This window comes from Thunnus maccoyii, chromosome 3, assembly GCF_910596095.1.
Source record: "Thunnus maccoyii chromosome 3, fThuMac1.1, whole genome shotgun sequence".
NCBI lineage: Eukaryota > Metazoa > Chordata > Actinopteri > Scombriformes > Scombridae > Thunnus > Thunnus maccoyii.
Genome location: NC_056535.1, coordinates 22,830,368 through 22,854,453, shown reverse-complemented (window position 1 = coordinate 22,854,453; position 24,086 = coordinate 22,830,368). Strand labels below are relative to the sequence as shown.

The following is a 24,086-nucleotide window of genomic DNA, read 5'->3' as shown; positions in this document are numbered from 1 at the left end:
CCCTTTGAAGCAAATTTGTGATTTTGGGCTATATAAACAAATTTGACTTGACTTGACTGGGATATCAAGCTCATTTTTGGGTGAAATGTAAAAAGACTATTATTTTTTATGATGAATTCTTTAGCAATCTTTTAAAGAAAAATGCCCAAAATAACTGGCTGCAGCTTCTAAAATGCAAATATTTGCTTGTTTTGTTGGGCTTGGGTTCTTTGGGTTTTGAGCCAACTTGGGCTCTGGAAAATTATGATGGACATTTTTCACTAATTTCTGATACTTTAGCCCAAAAGATTAATCAAGAAAATAATAATCAGATTAATCAATAATAAAAAATAATCATTTGCAGTAGCCCTAATGCACTGTAAGAGAAACATAATCTTTTCTTTACAGTCTCATGTTTCTTGTCAGTTCTCCAGAACATTTGCATGTATGTACTGCTTACATTTTTACGTGCTACTATGCAACAGGTGACATGTTAACAAAAACTACAAGACTAAGTCAACCACAAAACAAACAGGTTACTGTGGAAGAGATGCAGTTACTTTATATAAAAATGTAGTTGACGGTGGATGGGTGGAAGGGTAAGTAGGTCAATCAGTCCCCAGTGAAACCACAAAGCAGCCATGCATGGGCCATGAGAAGCCCCACGGTGCAGTGCTGGAATAGCCATCAATCAGCCGACTATGCCAAGCAAAGATATAAAAACCACCACAAGTCACCACTATCATCACCAAACCACTTTCAAATATGGGCATGGCAACACACAAGTCAAAGTCAACAGCACCCCAATACCTAAAGATCTGCCTCCTCTTTTGAGAGCTAGAGCAGTAGCCCTCAGTGGAAAGTCTGTTGGGGTTAACATTAGGAGAAAATGCCGGGGTTACAGGACTGGAGTGGAGAACAGGAGAGGGTTTTGGGGATAGTGAGATAAAGAGGGGTGGGAGGTAGAGGTTGGAACAATGTAGAACTTTTACCCCTGAGAAGAAAGAGGGAATAAGGAAAAAAAAATGCACACGAGGCAGAAACTTTGACTGTTGAACGGCCCACGCTTCCTCTTTCTCTCTCTCAGCATATTATGTTCTAATCTTTCAACCTCAACGGCCAGGGTGCTTAGGGATGGAGGCTGACTTTAACTGCTGTTTGAGCTAACTACTTTCAAAGAAGCCATCTTTCCCCTACCTACAAATCTTTTTCAAAGATAGTGTGTCCCTCCTAGTCGGGCAAAAAAATAAATAAATAAAAAATAAGGGAGGGGGAAAAAAATGCAAATTGATCATTTGGCTGGCAATGAAGATAATAAAACAAATGTGAAAAATATGTTTTGTAAATTTTCTTTTTCCAGAAAATGTTGTATGAAGTCAACTTCACTGTTAGATCTCTGTAAGGAGCTATACTATGTGGACAATTGTCGGATTTGTACAGAGAATCAATAAATATTCTGTTAAGTTTGCTATGTTTATGGGTCTACAGCACCCTACCTTTCATAACTAAAAACTGACAAACTGTAACTTTAAGGGAAGATGTGGCAAGGATAGTCTTACAAATTACACACATTAGTCGCCAGGTGGATGCATCATCTTACCTGTTGTCGTTGATGTATCCATTCTGAGAGGACTGTAAAAAAAAGGACACCTACACATTATGAAAAGCTTCATTCATCCAGGAGTACTTAGGCAAAGCTTTAATAGCTACAGATCAGTGTTTGAGAAGTTTTTAAGACATATCACTTAGATTGTACCTTGTTTTACTATACTGGTAATTAAACATATAGTTCTTACTCTCTTTTGATTAAGAAATACTGAAATCTGATTTAATGTTCTTAATGTGTTATCTGTCCTTCCCAGTGTTTGCTACTCTGTCCAGGTCCAATACTTACTTCTCGGGCAAAGATCCGGTCTCGTACCCGCTGATATTCTTCCTCTCGCTCTTCAATGGACTTGCTACGCCGCCCGTCCTGCAGCGGCACACGGATCTAACATTTGGATAAAAAAAATCATTAAGTTACTGTTAATGTTAATTAACAGTAGTCAGTTAATGTGCTAATATTAGTTAATAATATTAATTAGTGTTAATATTAGTTAATGTGCTCTATTGGCAAATATCACCACACTTTGTGCTGCTGCAAAGATAAATCGCAGTAAGTCACATGACAACATCAGTAGCATGCAAGAGAGAACAACTGCCTGCTATCAAAACAACATTATGGAAAATGTGTGTGCAAAATGAACGTTTTGAAGGCGGAAGCAGCGTGGGAAGTTTTGACACCACAACAGTGACAGAACGCTTGCAGAATCATACAATGGAATATGACAAATAGCATCAAACAAACATTTTAAGGAAAAAAGAAGTGTGACAAACTTGCTCCAAACAGCAACAGAGCAAAGCTGACTAAAAAAAAAAATGCAGAACTTTATTTATCCTTGTGACCACATTTTGTGGATGAAAATGTGAGGTTTCAGTGCTTCATTGAAATCCTCAGAAACAACTGTTCCATGTCTGTACATGAAAGCTAATACGTTACGAATACGAAACATATAGAAAATATTGAAGCTATGAGTTTTACAGCTGACATACAGAGTTTAAATGTGTCTTGTCTGACAGCACACTGAATAGATTCAAGTTTTGCACAGCAGACAGCGGTGCTCCAGGCTTAACAGTTTTGTGGCTCAGACACAGGGAATCAGCAGCGATGAAGAAGACATTAAATGCAAAAACTGCATGAAATTTTAAGAGATGACATAAGGAACATGCAAATGAATACGGTTGACCTATTAATACTTTAATAGGCCACTCTTTATGTACTGATATTGGAAATAAATAAATAAATAAAAAAGTGTTATCAAGTCATCTCTTTTGCAGTCAAAAATAAGGTGTTATTTTAATTTATCGTCAGTGGGTTTTTTTTATTGGTAAAACGCTGTGTCGGAGTTTATGATTGACAGAAGTTGGCAGGCTCTGCCCTGCTGGCAGGGAAACAAGACTGACGTTAGCAGTGCACTTTTCCCTGGTGCAACAAATGTTTGGTGGCTCGTTCAGTAAGCTACAGTACAGGATAAGACGTGCTCATGTTTGTAAGTTTGATAAGGAGACTTTAGCAGGTAAAAGTAATGTAGGTTGTTGTTCAAAGCGCGCTGTTCTTGTGTTGTGTAGCAGGCTGCTATCAGGATATGACAGAACTGTAACGTTACTGCTTTATGCAACAGTGGTTTAAAATGCAGCGATTTCACTGGATATATGGAAACAAGTTCTCCATTTACATAGACAGAGAACTAACGTCATTCTGAATAATGAATGCAGAGATTGAGACATCATCATGAAACCAAAAAATATAAAATATAAATTTCTCTCTCATGGTTTCTGATTTTGTCTCAGAGGAGAACACAGGGCATGTGATTCACAGAGCAGATATGTACGCTGTAGCAGACAAAAACATGAAATTTAAAACATTTTACATACAGGAAACCTGAGATGTCTAATCGGCATAATGTCAGAAAATATATGTGGTTGGACCAGGGGTGAACAGAGAATTTAATGGTTTGCACTTAAACCATTGCGCCTAAAAGTGGACTTAAAGGGACTAAGCCTCCTCCATTATCTGTACCACCGCTTTCAGGTTGTTGAGTCTCTTCTTATGCCAATTTTCATCTCTGCTGGGATGGATGCAATTTGCCACTCGCATGCCAACTGTATAACTACAATAATGTACAGGAATCACTGTTCAAACCCTGCATGCTCTTCAAATAGCAACCATTGATATAATAAAGGAAACGTCTAAAGTCTTATAAAAGTTATATACCTCTATTTGAAATAATTAAGAGTTCAATTTAATGATTAAAACACAGCTGGGTCATAGTAGTACTTCTGTACTTGAAGCCATACTGCCCCACTTCTCCTACTTCCAGATACTCAGATACTCTGGAGGTTCACCACTATTAATCTGTGAGTATTTGATTCAAAGCTTAGTTGTCATCACAAATAGACCTTGCCTCCTTTCATCTGATCTGGAAAAGATAATCAACTGTCTTATTTCATCACATCCCGACAACTGTAAGTTCCTCTACTCCTATCAAAGAAACAACTATGGGATCCATCTTTAACTGATGCAACAAGCTGCAGCAAGACTTAACCAGAATAACAGGACCACTTGTCTCAAATATGTTGACTTAAAGTGTTGATTGTGGTGTAATAATAAAAAACTTTTTTTTCCTTCTCCTAGTGAGACTTGCCTAAAGTTAAGTGTTTTGTAACAGAGAATTTTACCACCGAACTGCTTCTGTTTACAGCTACAGTATGAAGGTGAGGGAAGAAGTAGCACATGATTGGACCATTTGTACCATTTAGATACTTTGGCATTTGAATTAAAAACATATTTAATTGTAATAATTAAAAAATGGATGGTGAAAATGACAGTCAACAAATATTATAGTATACAGTGCATCCTACCTGATTATCATCCTTGTCCATGCTGGCATCATCTCTCTTAAGGATGAATTTCTTCTGGAAGTCCATGTTACGTTCATCCTTGATGTGTTCAGAGAACCTTTGCTCCGGGCTGTAAAAACAACAGACGGCATGCTTAACATACTAAACAACACAAAATTTGTTAAAAATCAAACAAGACAAAACATAACATATGGCTGCATTATAGATCTGCAAAAATTTTGTTTGCCCATTTCTGAGGTACACGATTTACTACTTTATGCCTTAGCACATCCTCACACATTAATTATAATTAATAATCATTAATTAATAATAATTTGAAAACTATAACTGTTAAGGTGCAGCTGGCTGCTGTTAACACCAGCAACACTTCACCTTAAGTCTATTCTACTGGCTAGTGGCTAGTGGCTACTGACACAGTCACTGACTTTTCAACTTTTAATTTGTTTGTCTTGTCTTCTTGTGATCTTCTTCTGAACTTCTGGCATCTGCAAAGAGTTGTTCTGCCATTTTAAAGTTGATTACCACTAGGGAGAGTTTCCCTCTGTAGGGTATGATTTTAGCTGTTACTCAGAACTGTACAGTTATAAAATATTTAAGGATCTACTCTTGAGAATATTTAAGCCCTTTACTGTGTAATATTTTTGTAGATTTGGCAATGCTCCTTTTTATTACATGGTTTGTATGATACAGTTGCTATTAGCAAACCTAATATCATGAATTTGTAACTAAACAAGTGCCATTTGTGTTGGTGTCCTTCCCATCAGCCCCTAGAAATTATATTAATGCTGTTTAATTGCTTTCTCTACGGTTTATTACAAATTTAATATCTTTATTTCCTGACAGTAGTAGTTGCAAATTCACTTTGCAACAAATCTGAAAGTTCCCAAATATTGAATGCTTTACAAAATAACGTTTGTTAGTTTGTGATTGATATGTCATGTATTAGTCAGAGTTGAGAGAATGACGACAGAAAGCTAGGACTATAAAAAGAATAATCCATCCGATTGGCAGGATTTTTCAACATAAAAATTCCAATTAATTTATTCCAGACATGGAAGAAAAACAATATATTTGTATGGATCACACACTCCTCACCAAGGACAAACAAACTGGCCTTGGTTATGGCGTGCAGTGGGCAAACGGGTAAGTTTTTCCAAAATAACTGAATTACCAGTGATACCACATCTGCTACGTACACATATTTTACTGATTAGCTGTGGTTTTGGGCAAACTTTAAAGAGCTTACTTGCATCACTATATTGATGAGTTCCTCTCTTACTGCCTCAAGTACACACACAATGTGAAATACACACATTTTTGCCATTCATTGAGTGGTTGTGTTGAATCAATTAGGTTCATTCAGAGTCTAAGATGGTCTCATTTCTCAAGTGTTTTGATACTCTGTCAGTATTCAGCAGAAACTAACTTTCCATTCAGTTACATGCTGCTGCTCTGTTTAATTTTTGGTTCAGGTATTTCTTCATCTCATTCAAACATACAGTTTATGACTGTGGAATTCTTGCGTTACCTTCATGATGTATGCTGTGTTTCCTGTGTTGCCACAGCAAACTCCACTTCATGGATTTTGTTATTGTGTGGTTGTTTACAGTATTTATGTAGCTTTGATTTAATTTGCATATAAAAACCCTACCATAACCCCTATTAACAACCTGACCATCCTGACATCTGGATTTTTACGAGAAAATATAAAGTCTCATGTTTCTTTAACTGTTATTTTACTGTTTTGAGCACTTCAAGTGCATTGCAGACTACAACCTATGCATACCTATATATAGATTTGCAAAACACGTAATCCTAGATCAAATTTCTTGTAGCTTCAAGACTGCAGCTGCTGAGGCCTGGACCAAAGTCAGGAACTACACTTACATGCGTGTGTTGCCCGTCTTGTTGATGATGACAGCCTTGCCTGTCTGATCTACATTGTGGTCCATGCCGAAGTAGGCGGCCACACGGTGCAGCAGCATACGGTGATAAGAAGTCATCTGAGGAAACTTCTTATACTGGTTACTGCAGGGAACATAGAATACAAAGTTGTGAGTAAAATGTTATTTCAATGCTGTATTGCAAAGAATTGCCAACTACTAATCTTTTAAGTTTTGTCTTTTTGTTGAATGCTGTAAAGTCCATTTCCATAATGTGTAGATTCGTATTGTTAGCATTTAAAATAATGTGAGAAAAAGAGTCTCATGCTTGTTCTATATACAAAGAAACTTACTTAAACATATTTTAAAAAGGACTGTCTGACACAACATTCCTTTTTAGCAAAACTGTTTTCTAGATATTTTCTAAAGGATAGTGGTAAATACTGAATTATGCCATTTTGTAACCCCTGCTATACCTTCTGTTGTCTTGTTACCCTCAAGATTTTTTTTTCTAAAAAATTTGAATTATGAGCTTTTTGATTAACAGGATCTTCCACTTTTGGGACAATCAATTTGGCTCTATTGTGTACAAGATGATTGAATGCTCAGATCATAAAACTTCTGTTTAATAAAACTATTCATGTTAAGGGGAACACAGAGTCCTAGCTGTCAAGCCTAAACTTGCCTTATAATATGAACTATAACCTGCCATATTTATCTTATTACCTCAGCAGTCTATAAATAAAAAGGAATGGATGTAGAACAGCTAAATTTAAATGCAAGTGAGTGGTTATGAAGAACGTGGCTTACTTGTCGTCATTAATGAACTCCAGGATATCTTGTTCTAGTTTGAGCAGCATCATTCGATCCCTGCTGGGCCAAAGGGGGAGAGAGAGGGAGAGGGAGAGGGAGAGGGAGAGGGAGAGGGAGAGAGAGAGAGAGAGAGAGAGAGAGAGAGAGATCAGAGAAGAGAGTGGGTCACTAAGTTGGATGCAGAAAGCATACCAATCAAAGTGCTGCAATAAATACTTCCAATAATAATTGTATCAATGTCATTACAATGGTTAGTCTTTCTAGCCTGCAATTTCATCATCAACAAACTCATGCAAAGGATGAAGGACTTGGACTTTTCGGACAAGATTGTTACTTGGCAGCAAATGCACGGTACCCCTTGCCTATTGACTGCTAATGGAATATTAGCCCGTCAACAGTTATACAAACTTTAAATTAAAATTATTGATCATTACTCTAACATTGTGCACTACATGGTGCTTCTTTTGGTTAATTAGGTATTTTAAACAATCATCCAGCAAACAGCTGTATCCTACTTAGTTCATTTTCAATTTTTTTTTATTTGGACATCAGTCATTATTTTGTGACAATCTCATACCTGGGATTGTTTTTCAGTGTGTTGACCAGAAACTCGTGAACATCGATGCCCGTGGAGTCAGTGTATTCCTGACTGGAGTCTAAAAGAGAGAGGGGGAAAGTAAATATGCAGACAAAAGAGAAAGAAAAGGCTGAGAGACTGGGAAGGCAAAGAGAGAGAGAGACTGACACTTTTGTAAGGTGCAGGAGAGACAGAAAGAGCGAAGTCAGAATGCTGCTAAGGATAACTCCTAAAATGGCACCTCACCACACCAGAAACAACATTCCAGGTTGTTCAGGGAGGATAAACATAAGGAACAGATAGCATGAGATACCAGCTAACTGTTATTCTACGTTTTAACACACAAACACACTTTTCAGGGGATAATTTTTCACTACTTTCCACTACACTAGGCAGTTGTAGAGAGACAGAGAGGTAAGTAATTCAAGAAAGAGGAGGGAGGGATCCCATTATCTTTCATAGAAATTAGCTTGACATCATATTAGTTTGGGTATTAATAATACAAGCGGACATATTTACAAGTAACAGTCATGAAGGATGTATAATATGTTAAATGAGCCTGCTGTTTAGCATTCATTGTATTTGTGTAGGGGAAAGTATTTTTATTATTATTATCACATATTTGTACAGAACTTATAATCTTGTCTTAGGCAGGACTATACAGGGTGTCTAAAGAGTTGTAATCACAGGTTTGATTAGCACCTCCTATGTAAAAACTTACCACGTGACAACATCTTTCGTGGAGTCTTGTCCTTCTTCTCCTTCTCTTCATTTTCATACTCGTCCTTTGAGGACTTCTCCTCTTCCTTGTCTGATGGACAGCTGATGTGAAGCTGGATGATATCCTGGAAAATGACATTCCATTGCTATGAGAAAAGATGGTAAGATCTTGGATTCTATTTTTGTTATATTTTGTCTACTAAGCACAGTTGATCCTACACCGACTGCTGTTGCACACGAAATGTAGCAAACTAGGCTAAGTGCCCAGGTATGGACTGAGGTTAGTGTTGGGGATTAGGGGTGAGGGTTAGAGACATGAACGGTACCGATTCTGGAGGTCCATCATTGGAGAACGGACCAGAAGACTCCTCACACACTGCCAGACTCCGTACCAACTTCAGTTTAGCATTAGACTGAAACAGAATCAAACACATGTATTATCTATTATTATAAAAATGCAAATGACACGTTGTTTAAGTCCTTCAAAGTAAATAAATAACATTCAACTGTTTAGCTGTGCTTGAACTGCAATTGTCATTTTAAAAATAATTTTTTACTCACAATTTATTGTTATTTAATTTTTTTTAATGTATTATTGATTTTTCAGAAATTCTGATTTTCAGTGTTTTTTGTTTGTTTTTAAAAATATGATAAATTTCATGATTTTAGCTTGAAAAGTTAGAGAAACAAAAATAATGAGCCTTGAGATTATCTGTTTTATATTTCTCATAAAATAGCAAAACCATACAGATCCTGTGTATGATGTGTAGCTATGTGTGTGTGTGTGTGTGTGTGTCATCAAGTGTTTCTTTCCCCTGATGTTTGTGATAGGAAGAGAAAATCCTCAACTAACATGTTCTGCTGTTACTTTGTACTTTAGAACCATAAACCAGCTAAAATGTGCCTAAAAAGCGTAAAATCTTACATAAAGCCCTGAATTACGACTAATAATAAGAGTTCCCTGAGGAATGGAAGAGGGGCTGAGGTGAGACATGGAGAACACACAGCTTCAATACAACATAGCTGCTTAAGATGCTGTCCCTTGACAGATTATGTACTAAAACCTAGAGGGAAACTAAATGAGGGTGATCCAACTTCAAAAATGTTATCACTGTGTAACTGTACTACATTAATGAGCAGAGAGAACATGTTCTTATCTCTTTTACAGGAAGAGAATTAGTTAGGTAAGTTTTAGGTCAATATAAGTAGACAATGAGCTTATGCTAAGGCAGTGGTTCCCAAACGTTTTTGTACCACGACACCCCTTTAAAAGGTCATTTTTTTTGTCATGGTGCCACGAGCCACCCAACCCCCAATGTATCTTGTGGAGCCTATATGTAGACAGAAGCTCATCTGTTTTAACTATTTCTATTATATTAGACTATACTGTATCAATATTAAGTTAGACAATATCAGCTCATTCTAAATCACTCAGAATAAAAGCCAATAAGTGCTGTGCAGATTTACAGACAAATAATTTTAAAAGAAACAATGAATACAATTAAATATGTATAGCAACACTTAGTATAAAGAACAATCTTATTATGAGAAGTTGTTGTTTATTCTACTTCTTTCCCCCTCAATTGTCATTTCATTTAATTTCATAATGTCTAATTATTGAGAATAATTAATAATTGTTATTGTTTTATATTGATAATTCATATTTTTATTGCATTTACGGTCATATTTCTTTGTTTTCATAGGATTATTGTTTGCTGACTGGTGAACTCTTCTGTTCACTGTGTGCTTCTTTATTGTCATTTATTTTCTTTGTATTTTATGTTTTCATGTTACATTTATTAGTTAAGTATATTTTTCCTTTTTTTTGGTGGTTTGTTTTTTTCCTTAAGATGAGAGGGGGTCCAATGTATAAGCCTATGGCTTCTTGACCTCTCCTGTCACATCTGTTTTATTTCAGTTATCTGGATTTTACACTGCTTCATATGTGTGCAAATTAAAAATGAAAATAAATGCACCTTGGAAGTAGGTGATGATGGACCAGCAATCCCTACACGGTTTTTGTCTGACACAGGCAAAAACACAGACTACGGCATCAATCAAGAGGTCTAAGCAAGACACAGAATCTCTTCACGTTGTATCTGAACACAGCTTGCTCAGCAGGATAGAGTGGTATCTTGGAGTGAGACATAACACAGACAGTCTGGCTTTTTTAAATTAGAAAACAATCGTCTTGTTATTAAATACTACTGGTATCAACTGTCTTAACTGCCTCATAGCCTCACTTAGGTCACTCTGACAACTACATTTAACTCTCTTGAGGATTATGATTTTAAACCAATAACAATAAGAAGGTGGTCCACCTTATTAGACTGTAGTTGAGAGGATTAGAGGGTTAATAATGGAAGGTCATCTTACACAACCAACTGGCAGGGGGTTATTTCAAGGAGCAGGATTATAAAGTTACTTTGGTGACTTTCAGAGAGATGAGTATCTGATTATCTTTTGTGATTTAAAAAAAAAAAAAAAAAAAAAAATCAGTGACCATAAATTCTCTTACCTTGGCCCTTTTCCTGCCATGGCTGTGGTTAGGAGCCCGTTTCTGCAAAACAAATTTGTCATTTTACTAATTTTAATAAGCCGCACAGTAACTCCACAACCTCAGAATAAATTTCCTGCCATAATACAGACTAGATAAAGATAAACAAAACTGCAAATTATTGAATAAATATTTGAGACTGTTACCAGCATACAATGAATATTCAAACATTTTATTTGTTGAATGACTTTAAACTGAAAGTGTATGACAAACAATTAAATGGATTCAAATTTATTAAACCTGGTAGTGCAAATTGCAGGGGTTAATTTTTAGTTCTTGCTTGGACAGTCAAGTAAATTTTACAAATCCATATATTCATTCATACAAATCCATATATATTCCATATATTCAGTTTGATTGGCCCATCCACAAAGCCAAGTATATAATATTGGTGAGACAATAAAGGCGAGATAAATTAAAAACACTTTTTAGTCAAACATTGTGTTTACAGTACACACCCAGTAACAGATCTTTGCTGAAGAAACCTGATTTCTTGACCATATATAGGCCTAAATGGATTTGTGAAAGAATTCTTATAAGACACAAGTGCATTTTATAGACTTCTGGCAGCAGAAATATTACTGTGATGGCAGTGTGGTGGGCTGACGGGATTTTGATCTAGGGGTCTTATTCTCCAAAATAATTAAATCCAAAATCTGGCTAAAACTGAAACTCAAAAAAATTTAAATAAGTATGTTTTTGGCTGAACAATAGGTTGTGTGTAAAATTCAGACACGTGCGCTAAAAGCAAAAAATGGAGTGCATTTATCACTTAAGAGCACGTCTTCTCTAAAACACTTAAAATATAGCAGTATTGGCTCAAAATATGGTAGAGAGTAGGGGAGAAATACTATAGACCAGCTGAATATAAACACTTGTCATCGCAGAGCATGGAGATGTACTGTAATTTCCTGCCTTGAATTTGTTTTATTCAATTATTCAAATCCATTGCTGTAATATACAACAAATCCATTGCTGTAATATACAACATAATGGTCTGCATAATGGTCTTACTTTGTCATTTCCTCCCACCTGTGCATCCTGTGGGGAGCTATCTTCAGCCTCCAGGCCCTCTCCTGTCCCTTCCTTGGTGCCCTGTGGTTGAGGGGAGGTCTTGCCTCGACTGCAGGGCTCGATGAGCGGCCCACTCTCTCCCTCCTGCTGGATGTCTGTTGTCAGGCTCACTGACATCTTCTTCGGGGAGGGGGAGAGGGTGGGATATGGGGAGGGGGTTGGGTGGAGGACCCAGGAGTGGCTGAGAGTAAAAAGGAGCAATAGAAAAGAAAAGAGGGGGGCATTTTAGGCTCTAACAGTTTTAAACACCAAAACTCTGCAAATATTTGATGATGAAAGAGCCAAGAGAAAGACAAACAGACAGACTGAGCACATAAAGTATGTGTGAGAGTGTACAGCGATATTACCTACCTTTAGGTGGTATCCGATCTGTGCGGGACTCTGTAGAGTGAGTCTGGATGGGAACCACCACACACAGGAAGATGAGGGGAACCCACTAAGGTAGTATACTGGGCTGGGCTGCAGCAGGGGGCGAAGCGCAGTCCATAGCAAGCCTTAGCCTTCAGGGTGGGGCTATGAGGAAGAAACACACAAAAAAGGAAAAAATGTTTAGAATTGTCTAAAAAATTACATATTTAATTGCTTTTCACAGCATAGTTATTAATATCCTAAACAGGTTTGTTATTAGGGTTACATGTTCACAATAAGCTGCCTCTTACAACTCATTTTGACACAATATTTGCCCAAAATGTGTCAATATTCAAAATCAAACAGATTCTTCTGAAAAGATACTTTAACCACATTGATAATGTAATGGCGAACATCTCCACTGAGACAACCACTGACAACTTTGCTGCCCCTAGTGACTATTCAACTCAACAATGAATGAAACTGAAAATGACTGGCCCTTTTCAGACAGTTTGATAAATTAAGAGCAGGTTGATGCCAGTAAGGAAATGTGAACTGAAAAATGACCTGAATTAGAAAAAAAAAAGAATACAAATCCAACAAAACTGTTACATCACCTTTACTTTTTTTATGTGTGAAGACGTTTCACAGAAATCCAGATTTTCTTTGTTCTATTCACAAGATTCAGTTTGGAAATAAACTTTTTACAAATCAAACAAATATTAAACGTATTTTGAGGTCTATCTTTCCCTGTATGAGTACAAATTAGCTTCAAAAAACACTTATCTAGTAGAACAATGTTACAAGCAAATCAACATGCACATGTGAAAAACAAAAAAGGCAGCAATATTTACAGCAATCAGGTGAACTGGAGGGGCAACAGTAAGCCAGCCAAGGGGGAGGGGCACACCAACAGACCAGCCACCACCTCAGCGGTCCTCTGGGGCCTCTCTCTTTTCTCTCCCTCCAGCTCAGTGTAGCAGCATGGTCTGTCTTCCAGTCAGGAGTCCTGTACACCAAGAGCAGAAGAGGAAGACACGAATGACGTCATGTTTCACACACTGAGTGACTCATCGCTGCTGCTACTGCTGCCGCTGCTGCCGCTGCTGCTGCTAGAAGGGAGGGGGACAAAGCAGCTGAAAGCTCGGAGCCTACTGGCACACAGGGCTTATAATCAAGCAAGATAAGTCAGGTTTATTCTCCCCAGATTTCCTAAATTGTTCATTATTTGACTTTGTCACTACTTAAAATGCAGGAACAGTATTGGCCTCACTCTTTATGAATGGGAATGTCTGTGTCCAATCAAAAATGTGTTGCCCAAATTTCTAACGAGCAGCAGCATGTAAGACATAAAGCATTAATTTGGAAAAGCTGAAAAATGCAATGAAGGTTATTTATAGCTTGAGGTCCTGTTTGTGCCAAATGTAGTTGCATTTCTTTTCTTTAGAAAATTACTACTGGTAGCTGACAATACAATAATGTAGATTTTAGGTCCTCCGGCTTACACAAAGAATCAGTGAAATGAGTTTATAAAGTAAACTCAGTCATATTTTCAGGTCAACATGCAATTAAAGAATGCAACGAAAGACTACAAGTCAAGTTCACTTATATGGTCAAAAATCAAAAATTTGCCTAGAAAGGCTTTTCCATCAACAGTCATGGTGAACACACAACATAAACACTCAGCAGCTTTTCCAATTTGAACCCTCTAAAATAACATTTGTGATGATCGTATGATAATCTTTCCATGACTAGTATTATTTATTGCTCACTCACTTACTTCCTCTCATTTACATCATTAAACTCATTTTCCCAGCAAGGGAAAACATGACACAGAATCACAAACACCCTTGGGGTAAATTCTGGCTCAGAAGCAGTAACTCTGATGTCTTAGGCATTACACCCATAAACATACACATAAAAAACAACACAGATGAATAGCAATCCATCTGTCCTACAAGCCTATTTCCTCAGCTATCACCGGGTGAACAACAGCATTAGTTATGTGTGCTTATTGAAAGAAAAATGAAAAGTATGCATATAATCCCACACACTTACATGCATGCAACAGTGAGATGGAGTGCAAGCAAGCACAAAATCCAGGCAACAGTAACACACTTACTAGTATGTATGCATGCAGCACAGATGAGTGCCATTTACGCATGTCTCTGCCTGTACCGTTTTGCTGCACTGTGCTGCAGGACAGATGAAATGAGCGAACAAATGAGGCAGGGATTCCCAGTGTGGGGAAGACTCAGGCAATGCAACAGAAAAGGCGTCATCAGCAGCAGCAGCAGTATCAGCAGCATTATACCACATCATTGACCAGGACACCCACATGCCCCAACCCCACACTGCTTATACAAGCCTACCATGCCGCAGCACAGAATACAGCCACACTATCTAGGAAGATAGAAATGCCTGACTAGGTCTCTTCAACATTACCGCCTTCTTTTTCTCCCTCACACACATACAGTGTATTGGACAAAAAAAAAAGAATGGATTTGGATTAGAAATCAACGACAATGCCTCATCTCGAGTGTCAATCTCCTGGCTGAGAGGACCGTCCTCTCCCGATGGCAGGGAGGGGCTGCAGGCCAAATTGTGAATCAGAGGCAGAAATGTTGTGCTTATGAATAAACCAGCTTTACCTATTCTCTCCTCCTCCACCCATTTCCCTCAGTTTTTTCCTCCTCAACACTCCCCGCTGCTTCCTTCAACACACTCACATAAACCGGCCCACAGGGTTGCCAAGGGGATGGTAACGTCATTCTCAACTGCTGCCATTTGTGTTGAGCGAGTACCAGTAAGAAGGGCAAGGGGAAGAATGATATTAAAAATAAATACGTGGATTGCAGTGTGTACACACTAACGGGGATGGAAAGACAGAAGCAGAGAGAACAGGGCAAGGTGAACAAGAAAATGAGACCACATATGCTATTGCTGTTGTTCCAGTTTCTCCAGAGTTCAAGCAATCGTTGTCTGTGATACAAATACTAATGTGGGGTCTAAGTCATTCAGATCATGGGATATCAAGTAGTAAAAAGTCAGATTAGTGCTGCTTAACTCATAAAGCCTACCAGATGAGTAGTGAAGCATCTTAAAAAAACAACACAGACTCCAACTGTGTTTGACCTACTATTATTAGACAAACACCAAAGACACTATGAAACAAATATACTGTACGTGCCCTTTCATGCTGCACAGAGCAAAGATGACTGAACATCTAAACACCCAGGGGATAATATCCTGAAATGAACACAATACAGTTACTATGTGTTCAAATTGAGCCACTCCGACAATGTATTGCAAGTCTATTTGTTCTGTATCACCTGATAAATGGTTACTGCAAACAATGTTGAATGAATGCTTACCCCGCGAATCCAATAACCCTAAAGACAGGGATGTTTGGGCAAACATCAAGCCTCGTGATAAAAGCATGACAATGGTTGGGTGATAGAAAGGTTTAATTGTGAAGCAGCGACAAAATGTGTTATATTTGTGTCAACAGAAACTTAACTGCAGAGCAGAGTGGATAAGGAAACAGAATTTGCTACTGGTAATGTTGTCTTATTGCTGATGGAGAAATAGTGTCAATGGTAATTTCCTCAACACATCTCTTTATGCATTATAGTACTACAGCATTGTGGTAAACATCAAAGCCCTACAACTAATACTGCTCAGTGCTTCCCCTAGGTTGAGTGCTTTGGAGCGGTGGGGGGGGGGTGTCATATGTGGAGGCATATGAAAAGCTCAAGACAGACACTCATCACAGACACTAAAATGAGAATTGCTGGTCCACCTTAAGTGGGCCTGGTCAAGTTAAGCTAACGCGTTGTGGCTAACTTCGGGGCTAACCCCCTTCGAGAGATGAGTATTTTCGTTGTCTTGAGGAGCTGCAGCATTTATGAAATGACACACTGTAGCCTGTACTGTACATTTACTGCCAGACTGACAACTTACTGCTGACCTTTTCCTCTGCCCCGCTTGCATTCACGTCATGTGTCTGCCCCTCGCTCTCTGCTCTCGCGCAACTACACACACGCACTGCCTTATTCCTTAACGGAGCTCCGCTACTCTTGTACCTTTCACGTAGATGTCCTTTGAAGAACGAAGAGAGGGAGGATGATTAAAAAAATACACAATAACGTAGGATGTTACTGTGCTCACACAGTGTGTGAGTGAAAATCCTTATTAACTCATTGATATTAATGATTGTCTGAAATTTTAGCAGCGGTGCTCATAATTTTGTAGCTGCGGTGCGATGCTGCTGAATGAATACAGGGGAAACACTGCTGCTACAGTGCTCCTACTAATACTGCTACTACTTGTATTTGAACAACCTTATTCTTATGCTATCGCAACACATTAAAAGGCATCACTATGCTCCAATCAAAGTGCTTGTTGAATGGTTGAACAGCATCTGAAACCCCTGAACACCAACGTCAGAATGCAGGGGCTGCTTCCAACAATTACTGTCATTTCCTAAAAGTGACAAACCCGACCCCCCACCCACCTATAATGGAAGACTTTTCAGTCTGACATCGAGTGTGGCTGCTCAGAACAGCTGTAAACACTTAAGCCTTCGGATGTGGTAGGATGACACTTTATATGAACTAGTTCATTTCGAGCATACCCCCACCTTAAGTGTGATTCAAGCAAAAGTAGTAAACTATTATGTGTCAAAAGACAGACTGTACACTGCAGTCTCAACAACTACATAACCAGCAGCGGCACTGATCTTTGAGGTTATTGTGTCCCAGTTAAGTCAGTGTGTCGGTGTGTCTGATGTTGACATCTCTCCGCCAACTGTCTGCATCATCACATGTGGCTGTAGACATGCAGCAGGGTAGCTGATTCACATAGGACTCGGGCCAGTTACATCATAGTACAAGAGGTTATCCACAATATGCTGGCCTCATAAAACCACTTTTACAGAGTGCTCTAATTCAGTAGGACAGGGATGCCTCAATTGTGCCTATAAGGGCCAATATTGATCACCTTTTCAAGCTCGACTCACTACTGTATGATATTCATTTATTCCTCTATACTACTAGTTGCTCATTTCAGAAGTACTGGATGTTTTTGTAGAAGCAACAATTCACTGCATCTTGTTATATTCTGCTACATTACCCAAATAAAACGCATCCTTCTTGCACTTCAAAATTCTGTACAGGTCTCTGCATACCACTCTGAATTATTACAAAGACTGCATGATCAATCACATTTGTATAAACACTGTGGAAATTTAACACTTTTTTAAAAGATTGCTTCCTACAAAATGATGAGATGATGATGTTTCACAAAACCCACTGACACCCACATGTAAGCACAATCGATAGGTCCTTCGGGCAGACATACACCACTCACAGAAAGTCACTATCATCCTTATCAGCTGTCATAATGCAGTGCAGGACACTCTGACCCACTCTTACATGGGCCCTCCTGATGACAGGCAACCAGCTGAGACATACAGGTCAAACACTGCCCTGCCCACTGTGTCAAGTTACCACACCAAAGACCGCCAATGGCAGGGAGCCCTGAGTGAAACATTGGATTTATGTAAGTGAGCGCGTTTGTGTGTGTGTGTGCGTGTGTATGAGTGAGTGAAAGAGACAGAGAAAGCTATCTGTCTCGTCTACAGTATGTGCATGTGTTGAGGCACACAGATATGTATATAACTACTTCAGACAGTAGGATCGCCGGACTAAATATTTTGTGCAGGTATGAGCTCACTGTCAGATTTAGCCTCTCCAGGTCAAGCTAGGTCAGGGTCTCAGCAATAGTTAGCAGCGGGGCAAGCCAGAGAAATGAGAGGAATTCTACTGTATGGTAGCTGGTAAGAGCAGCGGCCTTGTCTATATCAGGTTTTTAAGTGATCAGCTAATCAAAGAACTAGGCTAGCTGATGTCTCATTAACTAACGGACATCATGCACAGGAGCCAAACAGGCATAGTTTAATGCAAACTGTTGCCAGGGCATCAATGTAGAAATTTGAAAAGAGTCTGATTTGTCAAACAGGATGCATTTGTAAAATGTACAACTGTACATGTACACAAAAACTACTACTGTAAAACTACACTGTAATGCTGAAACTAAACTGACAACAATCAGGGCTGCAACTAACAATTATTTTGATTATCAATTTATCTATTGCTTATTTTTTTATTAATCTATAATCTCTCAATACATAGACTGCAATACATTGGAAAACACTGAAAAATCAAAATTTTTCCAGACCTCAAGGTAACATTTTCAAATTGTTAAGACTATTCAACATTTCAAATCCACTGGATATTTATTTTATAAAAAGTATAAAACCATGAGAAAGCAGCAGATCCTCATGTTTTAAAGAGTTGGAACTATCGAATGTTTGGCATTTAGGCTTGATAATTGACTTAAGCAATTAATCTATCATCAGATAATCGATCTGATCGATCGATCAATCGATCAACTTGTCGTTTTAGCGCTAACAACAATATTACTAACCAATCAATAGCTTTAAGAAATTTCTTAAATAAAATGCAAAACATATGTAGGTTCTATAATCTACAGTGTGACATTTGGCAGCTTTTCTTAATTAATGTTCTTAATTAAAAAGTAAATATTCAACTGTTGTTGAGACATTACCAATTGGAAGATGGCACCTTGGGCTCAACATTTTATAGATTAATCAATTACTTGAATAAATTATCAATGAGATAAAATCATATTTTTTATTAAATTCAATCACTATTTGCAGCCCTACTACACTGGCAATCATTGTCAAGGTTCCATAATTCATCAATTCTAACACGCACAATGTAAGATAAAGAAAAAAAAAAAAACACCAACCACAACACAATTATACAGAATTTAATTATTTTGCCAACAGCACAATACTGCATTGTCTTAAGCGCATGCAGTGCACAAACATTTTTTACAGTGCAGATATAGTACAGTACAGCTGAATATAAAGTGGCTATGTATTCTGTTTCATTGACAGCTAGTGTGCATGTTAACTGGGAATGAGCACTATGTATTCCAACAATTGTGTGTCGGTAACGATTGAAAGCTGCTATTATTATCAGCTATTTATTTCCATTCATTACGCATTTCATGCATTATTTACATATTATGCATTATTTCAAATTTCATAATGGAGCAGCGTGCGTAGCAGACATGCCTCTCCATTTTCTCTGCAGAGGCTGAATGAAAGATGAAGGTGAATGGAAGCGCACTGCAAACAGGAGTGAGCAAGCGCGTACAAACCCACAGACAGCAGTGAGAGAGACATACACAGGCAGCTCGACCCAATTCAGCTCCTCTGTATTCATCCACGCACCTCGCCCATTTGACGTCAGAGAGAACCCATTTCACAAAAGGCAGCAAGGTTATGTCTTCAGAGTGGAGGCTGATGTGTGTGTGTAGTAATGGCAGAGTTTGTGCAAGCTCAATGCCTGCACATATTATACATCGGCAGCGCTTGGAGTGTGTGCATACCAGTGTTTGTTTGTGTCAGAGAGGATTCCCCTTTGCATCGGTTGCACAATCTCACACAAGGAGGGGGCGAGGGGGTTGGCAAAGCACTGGGGGCTGTAGAGGAACAGTTGATGAACATTCACGCTAAAACAGAGTCTGTGTGTCACACAGAAAATATCTACACATACATAACTGGACAATACACCTTTCAGAATGCAGACTTTGTGACTCTGTGGCTCAGATAAACAGAGCTGGGAAACATAGATGACAATAGAAACAAAGATGGAGAGAAAAACATCCTGAAGGCATACTAACAAGACAAAACACAGATGACGGGGACATAAATGGTCAAATGTGGCGGAAGAGAGGGTTTCTCTTTTCCCATCTACGTCTCTCTCTCTGTCCTTTTCCCTGCCACCCCCTCTCTCCTTTCTCTCTCAGTGCAATGAGGATACCCCTTCCTGCCTTCCGCCCCCTCCACATCAACCCCTCCCATCGATATCGCTCTCTCCATCCACCCACTACTGAGTGTTAGCTCTCTGTCTCTTTCTCTCTCTCTCTCTCTTTTTCTTCTTCTTTTAATGTGTCTTCTTAAATTGTCAGGCCTGCTGCTGACGCCATCCTCCTCCACTCAGCTAGCCCACTCAGTCCTGTGGGACGAGCTATGACTCATTCTCTCCCTCCTTCACTCCCCTCCTTCCCTAGTTACCTACCTACCTACCTACCTTTCTGTAGTTCTCTCCAAGTCTCCCTCTCTATGTTGCTCTCACTAGTTATAACCCATGTATAGAGGTCTCCTGCATGCGTCGAAACATACAGAGAGTGTATAGACAGAAAAAATGAGAATGAAGAAGAAAAACAAGAAGAAATGGGTGATAGAAAGAAAGAAATGTTGGCCAAATGAACAACAGTCTCCCTTCTGCATAATGAACGAATGCCGGTGGAGAGAGAGAGGGGGGATCCTGGTCTTGCATGCATTATTAATGAAGGCAGGAGTGCTGGAATATGGTGAAGGAGAGAAATATGGAAATCCATGTGGGCAAAAATTAAAAAAGTAAATAAGAATTATGAAATAATCATTAATTAAAATAATGGACCAAGAAAAATGTGTATTAAATTAGAAAAAACTTACATCACTATTAATCATTTAATAATTCTTCTTTTCTAAAATTCCCTCCTTTATAAGTATAAATATTTCATGGTGAACGGATCCAGAAATATTATTTGCCATTAACATGATGATCAAATAGTATCTTTACTTTAATGTGAGGCACTTCCTGTTGCAACAGGATGTTGGGGGAGAACATAGCAGCGCATTCTCAACTGTAAACTGTAAACCAATAGGATATCAGCTAGCGAGTCTCACATGACAATTTTGTCTTATTTGCATCAGCAGGGAGATCCATTGCATCTCACCATGCACTCCTAATTTCTCCCAAAGTTGCATCAATAAATGACAAGAATGCATTATACCATGTGACAAACTGTGCACAGTCAAGGACTGAGCAAACCTAATGTGTGAGCTAACAGCCAAAGGAAATGGTTCGGAGAAACAACAAAAGAAAATGAGTCAGAATCAAGAAAACCCCCATCAGTGATGGTGAAGACAAGAAACCATTCATCATCCAGGAACAGTTGTCTGATGCCAGAGCTGAATTAAAAACTGAGTGTATACCAAATGGAGGGTTGTACGATAATGACAGATAAGCAATTTTTTGTATGGTTACAGCATCACATGGTCACAGTGAAATTCATACAACCACTTGAAATGTCTCCACAAAACACAAAAACATGGAGGTATTCAGGGCCACAAAAATCGACACCTTTGGCAATTTTTAACCTAAGCCACTAAACTAACCGGGACATCCTGGCTTTCTGATGCAGTTCTATTTTGGCGAGTGGCCAGTGTGATGTCCAATACAAGGAGCATGCAGGGCCTAGTAGGCATCCTCTCATCAGTCCACAATCAAGAGTTATTCTTACGGAGCGTGTTAATAACACCACCAGAGCACATTACAGAGTTTCACCTTGCAAAATGAAGGATAACAGCACAGTAGTTTTAATAGCACATGGCCCATACCCACCCAACTTCCAATATCATGTAACCTGGAGCAAGTACTTTATGTTTCTTAAGTACAACAAAATTTGCCTTCACAGCTAAGGCAGTTCCCGAGTTTTGTGCTGAATGACATGCTTGAATTAAATGTCTGACAGACGCATTTATTTTTAACGTAAAAACATAGCCAATTCTGAACCATCAGCAATTAAGAAAAAAAGTCTGCCTGTCTAAAAGATGTTTTGGTGAGATTCTTATTGTCATACAGCATTTTCCGGTCTTTAAACCTGTCTGGCCAGTCAGAAACATGATTCAAACATTCCTAAGTGTCCAGTATGCATAAATGACTGGGTGTGCGATTATCTTGTCTTCTCAAGCACAGTAAGGAGATTCTGCCTGCTCAACTTGAGCTGCTGATGTAAAATGAAAAACTGTGTCAAAATGAAATTGGGTGGTAGCTCCTGCACTCATTATAAACCTTATGTAATTTATCTGCTTCTTTTACTGAAAGAAGGAGGGGATGGGGGGGTAGTGGAGGAGACTCTAAGAGAGATTGGAGGGAAGAAAAACAGAGAAGAGAGGAAGATGGAGGAGCAAGGGCTGACTAGTGAGACAGGAAGAGAGGAAAAACTTCTCAATGATGAAACAATCTGTGCTGTTAAGCGATTGGACCAGACCTCCACCAATGAGAGGACCAGCTCCATGGCAACAGGCTCTGTCACCAAGAGAAAAGCAGCCATATCCCTCAACACCCCCATATTTTTCTCTCCCTTTCTCTCTCACGACCCCCCTCCTTTCCCCAATTACAAGGCCCGGTGTATATATCAGTGGGTACTCGCATAAGCACAAATAAAACAACACAGAGATGCACAAAAAAAAAAAAACAACACACACAGCATCACGGGTTACTTACAGCTTTAAGAACACAGCTCAATGGCACAGACACAACAAACATACACACATGCAACCAAACGAGGCTTGCAGATGTACACACAGGCACACAGACATAATGGGGCTTACAAAGCGATTAGAATTTGAGTCATTCACACACAGTTATTTAAATGTGCAGATTGGTGATGACTCCCCTTACACAATGTCTGACCGCAGACAGATCTGCTCTGCTCTGTCCTGATGAGAGCAGTGACTAACTATGAGGTCTGGTAGAACTAAACCTTGAACTACACAGATTGAGTTCATATACACAAGAACAGACCTCTAGAATAAGGAAGTGGGCCTCAGCAGATAGAACGCTTTCCCTCACATATGCACAAAGTGAAGTTAGCATTCTTCACAGAATATCATCCCTAAGTACCGACCCGGCTTTTCTCGGCTCAACAAGCTTTACAGGCTATAGCTAGCCGATATGAGGGGATAAACATTTGAGGTTAACCCTTAAACTTTACTGGAACCATAGTAATAAAGAAATGGTGTTTAACCGCTGCCACATTAATGGACTGAAGATGCTACGCCAGCAGTGCCTGCTGAGAGGTGAAGTGTCCCAGAAGCAGTGATACATGCACAAGTACACTCCAACCTTATTTTGTTGGTCACAGCATGACAGAAATATTCTGCTAAGCAGCCTTTATCATGTGGGATAAACATGAGCAGGGATGGGTATCGTTATCGATTCCAATATCAATACCGATACTGCTTACTGATACTCTTATTGATACTACTCTCCATAATTTGGTGCAAAAAATAAACACAAGGCATGAAAAATGTGAAAAGAATCAACAGTTATTTATTTACGAAGATAATAGTTAAATTAGAAGTGCTTAAAACCAGTCGTGTCCTGAGTTAATAACTACACATATTTTTTAACTATTAGGACTGTGGTCAACCAAAGAAAATCTTGGTTGAAATTCTGCCAACTCTTCAACCAAAGGGATTGGTTGATGGAGGGGGAGGGGGGGGGGGGGCGACATTCACGTAATATAGTGAATAAAACAAGCAACAAAAAGTAAATAAAACAAGCAAAAAACAAGTTATCCCTTCGAGCTAATGCATGTTAACTACTTAGTAGGTGATATCTAGTGTCTGCAACATTTGTTGCTGACACTAGATATCAAACAAAAGCCAGAAACTATATCCTATTAAGTTCACCGCTTCTAAGCAGAAGGCAGAAGATAACGTTATCTCAGAGCCTGACAAGCCCAG

The 24,086-nt window shown here is 38.8% G+C and overlaps 1 protein-coding gene across 7 annotated transcripts in view; it reads right to left on the bottom strand.

The window, feature by feature from the left end:
* LOC121893757 (R3H domain-containing protein 2) overlaps positions 1 to 24,086 on the bottom strand; it is a 64,466-nt gene that overhangs the window by 24,857 nt on the left and 15,523 nt on the right. For 3 of the 7 annotated variants that reach the window (XM_042405755.1, XM_042405758.1, XM_042405759.1), the window contains exons 3-14: positions 13,267 to 13,421; positions 12,416 to 12,577; positions 12,005 to 12,245; positions 10,952 to 10,993; positions 8,760 to 8,846; positions 8,435 to 8,558; positions 7,714 to 7,792; positions 7,134 to 7,193; positions 6,328 to 6,468; positions 4,441 to 4,549; positions 1,874 to 1,969; positions 1,580 to 1,629 (exon numbers count right to left, since the gene is read on the bottom strand). In XM_042405755.1, coding sequence (XP_042261689.1) covers positions 1,580 to 1,629; positions 1,874 to 1,969; positions 4,441 to 4,549; positions 6,328 to 6,468; positions 7,134 to 7,193; positions 7,714 to 7,792; positions 8,435 to 8,558; positions 8,760 to 8,846; positions 10,952 to 10,993; positions 12,005 to 12,181 — 965 coding nt within the window. In that variant the 5' untranslated portion in view covers positions 12,182 to 12,245; positions 12,416 to 12,577; positions 13,267 to 13,421. The remainder of the gene's footprint in view (positions 1 to 1,579; positions 1,630 to 1,873; positions 1,970 to 4,440; positions 4,550 to 6,327; positions 6,469 to 7,133; positions 7,194 to 7,713; positions 7,793 to 8,434; positions 8,559 to 8,759; positions 8,847 to 10,951; positions 10,994 to 12,004; positions 12,246 to 12,415; positions 12,578 to 13,266; positions 13,422 to 24,086) is intronic. The other 4 variants (XM_042405756.1, XM_042405761.1, XM_042405757.1 and 1 more) reach the window with 3 other exon arrangements.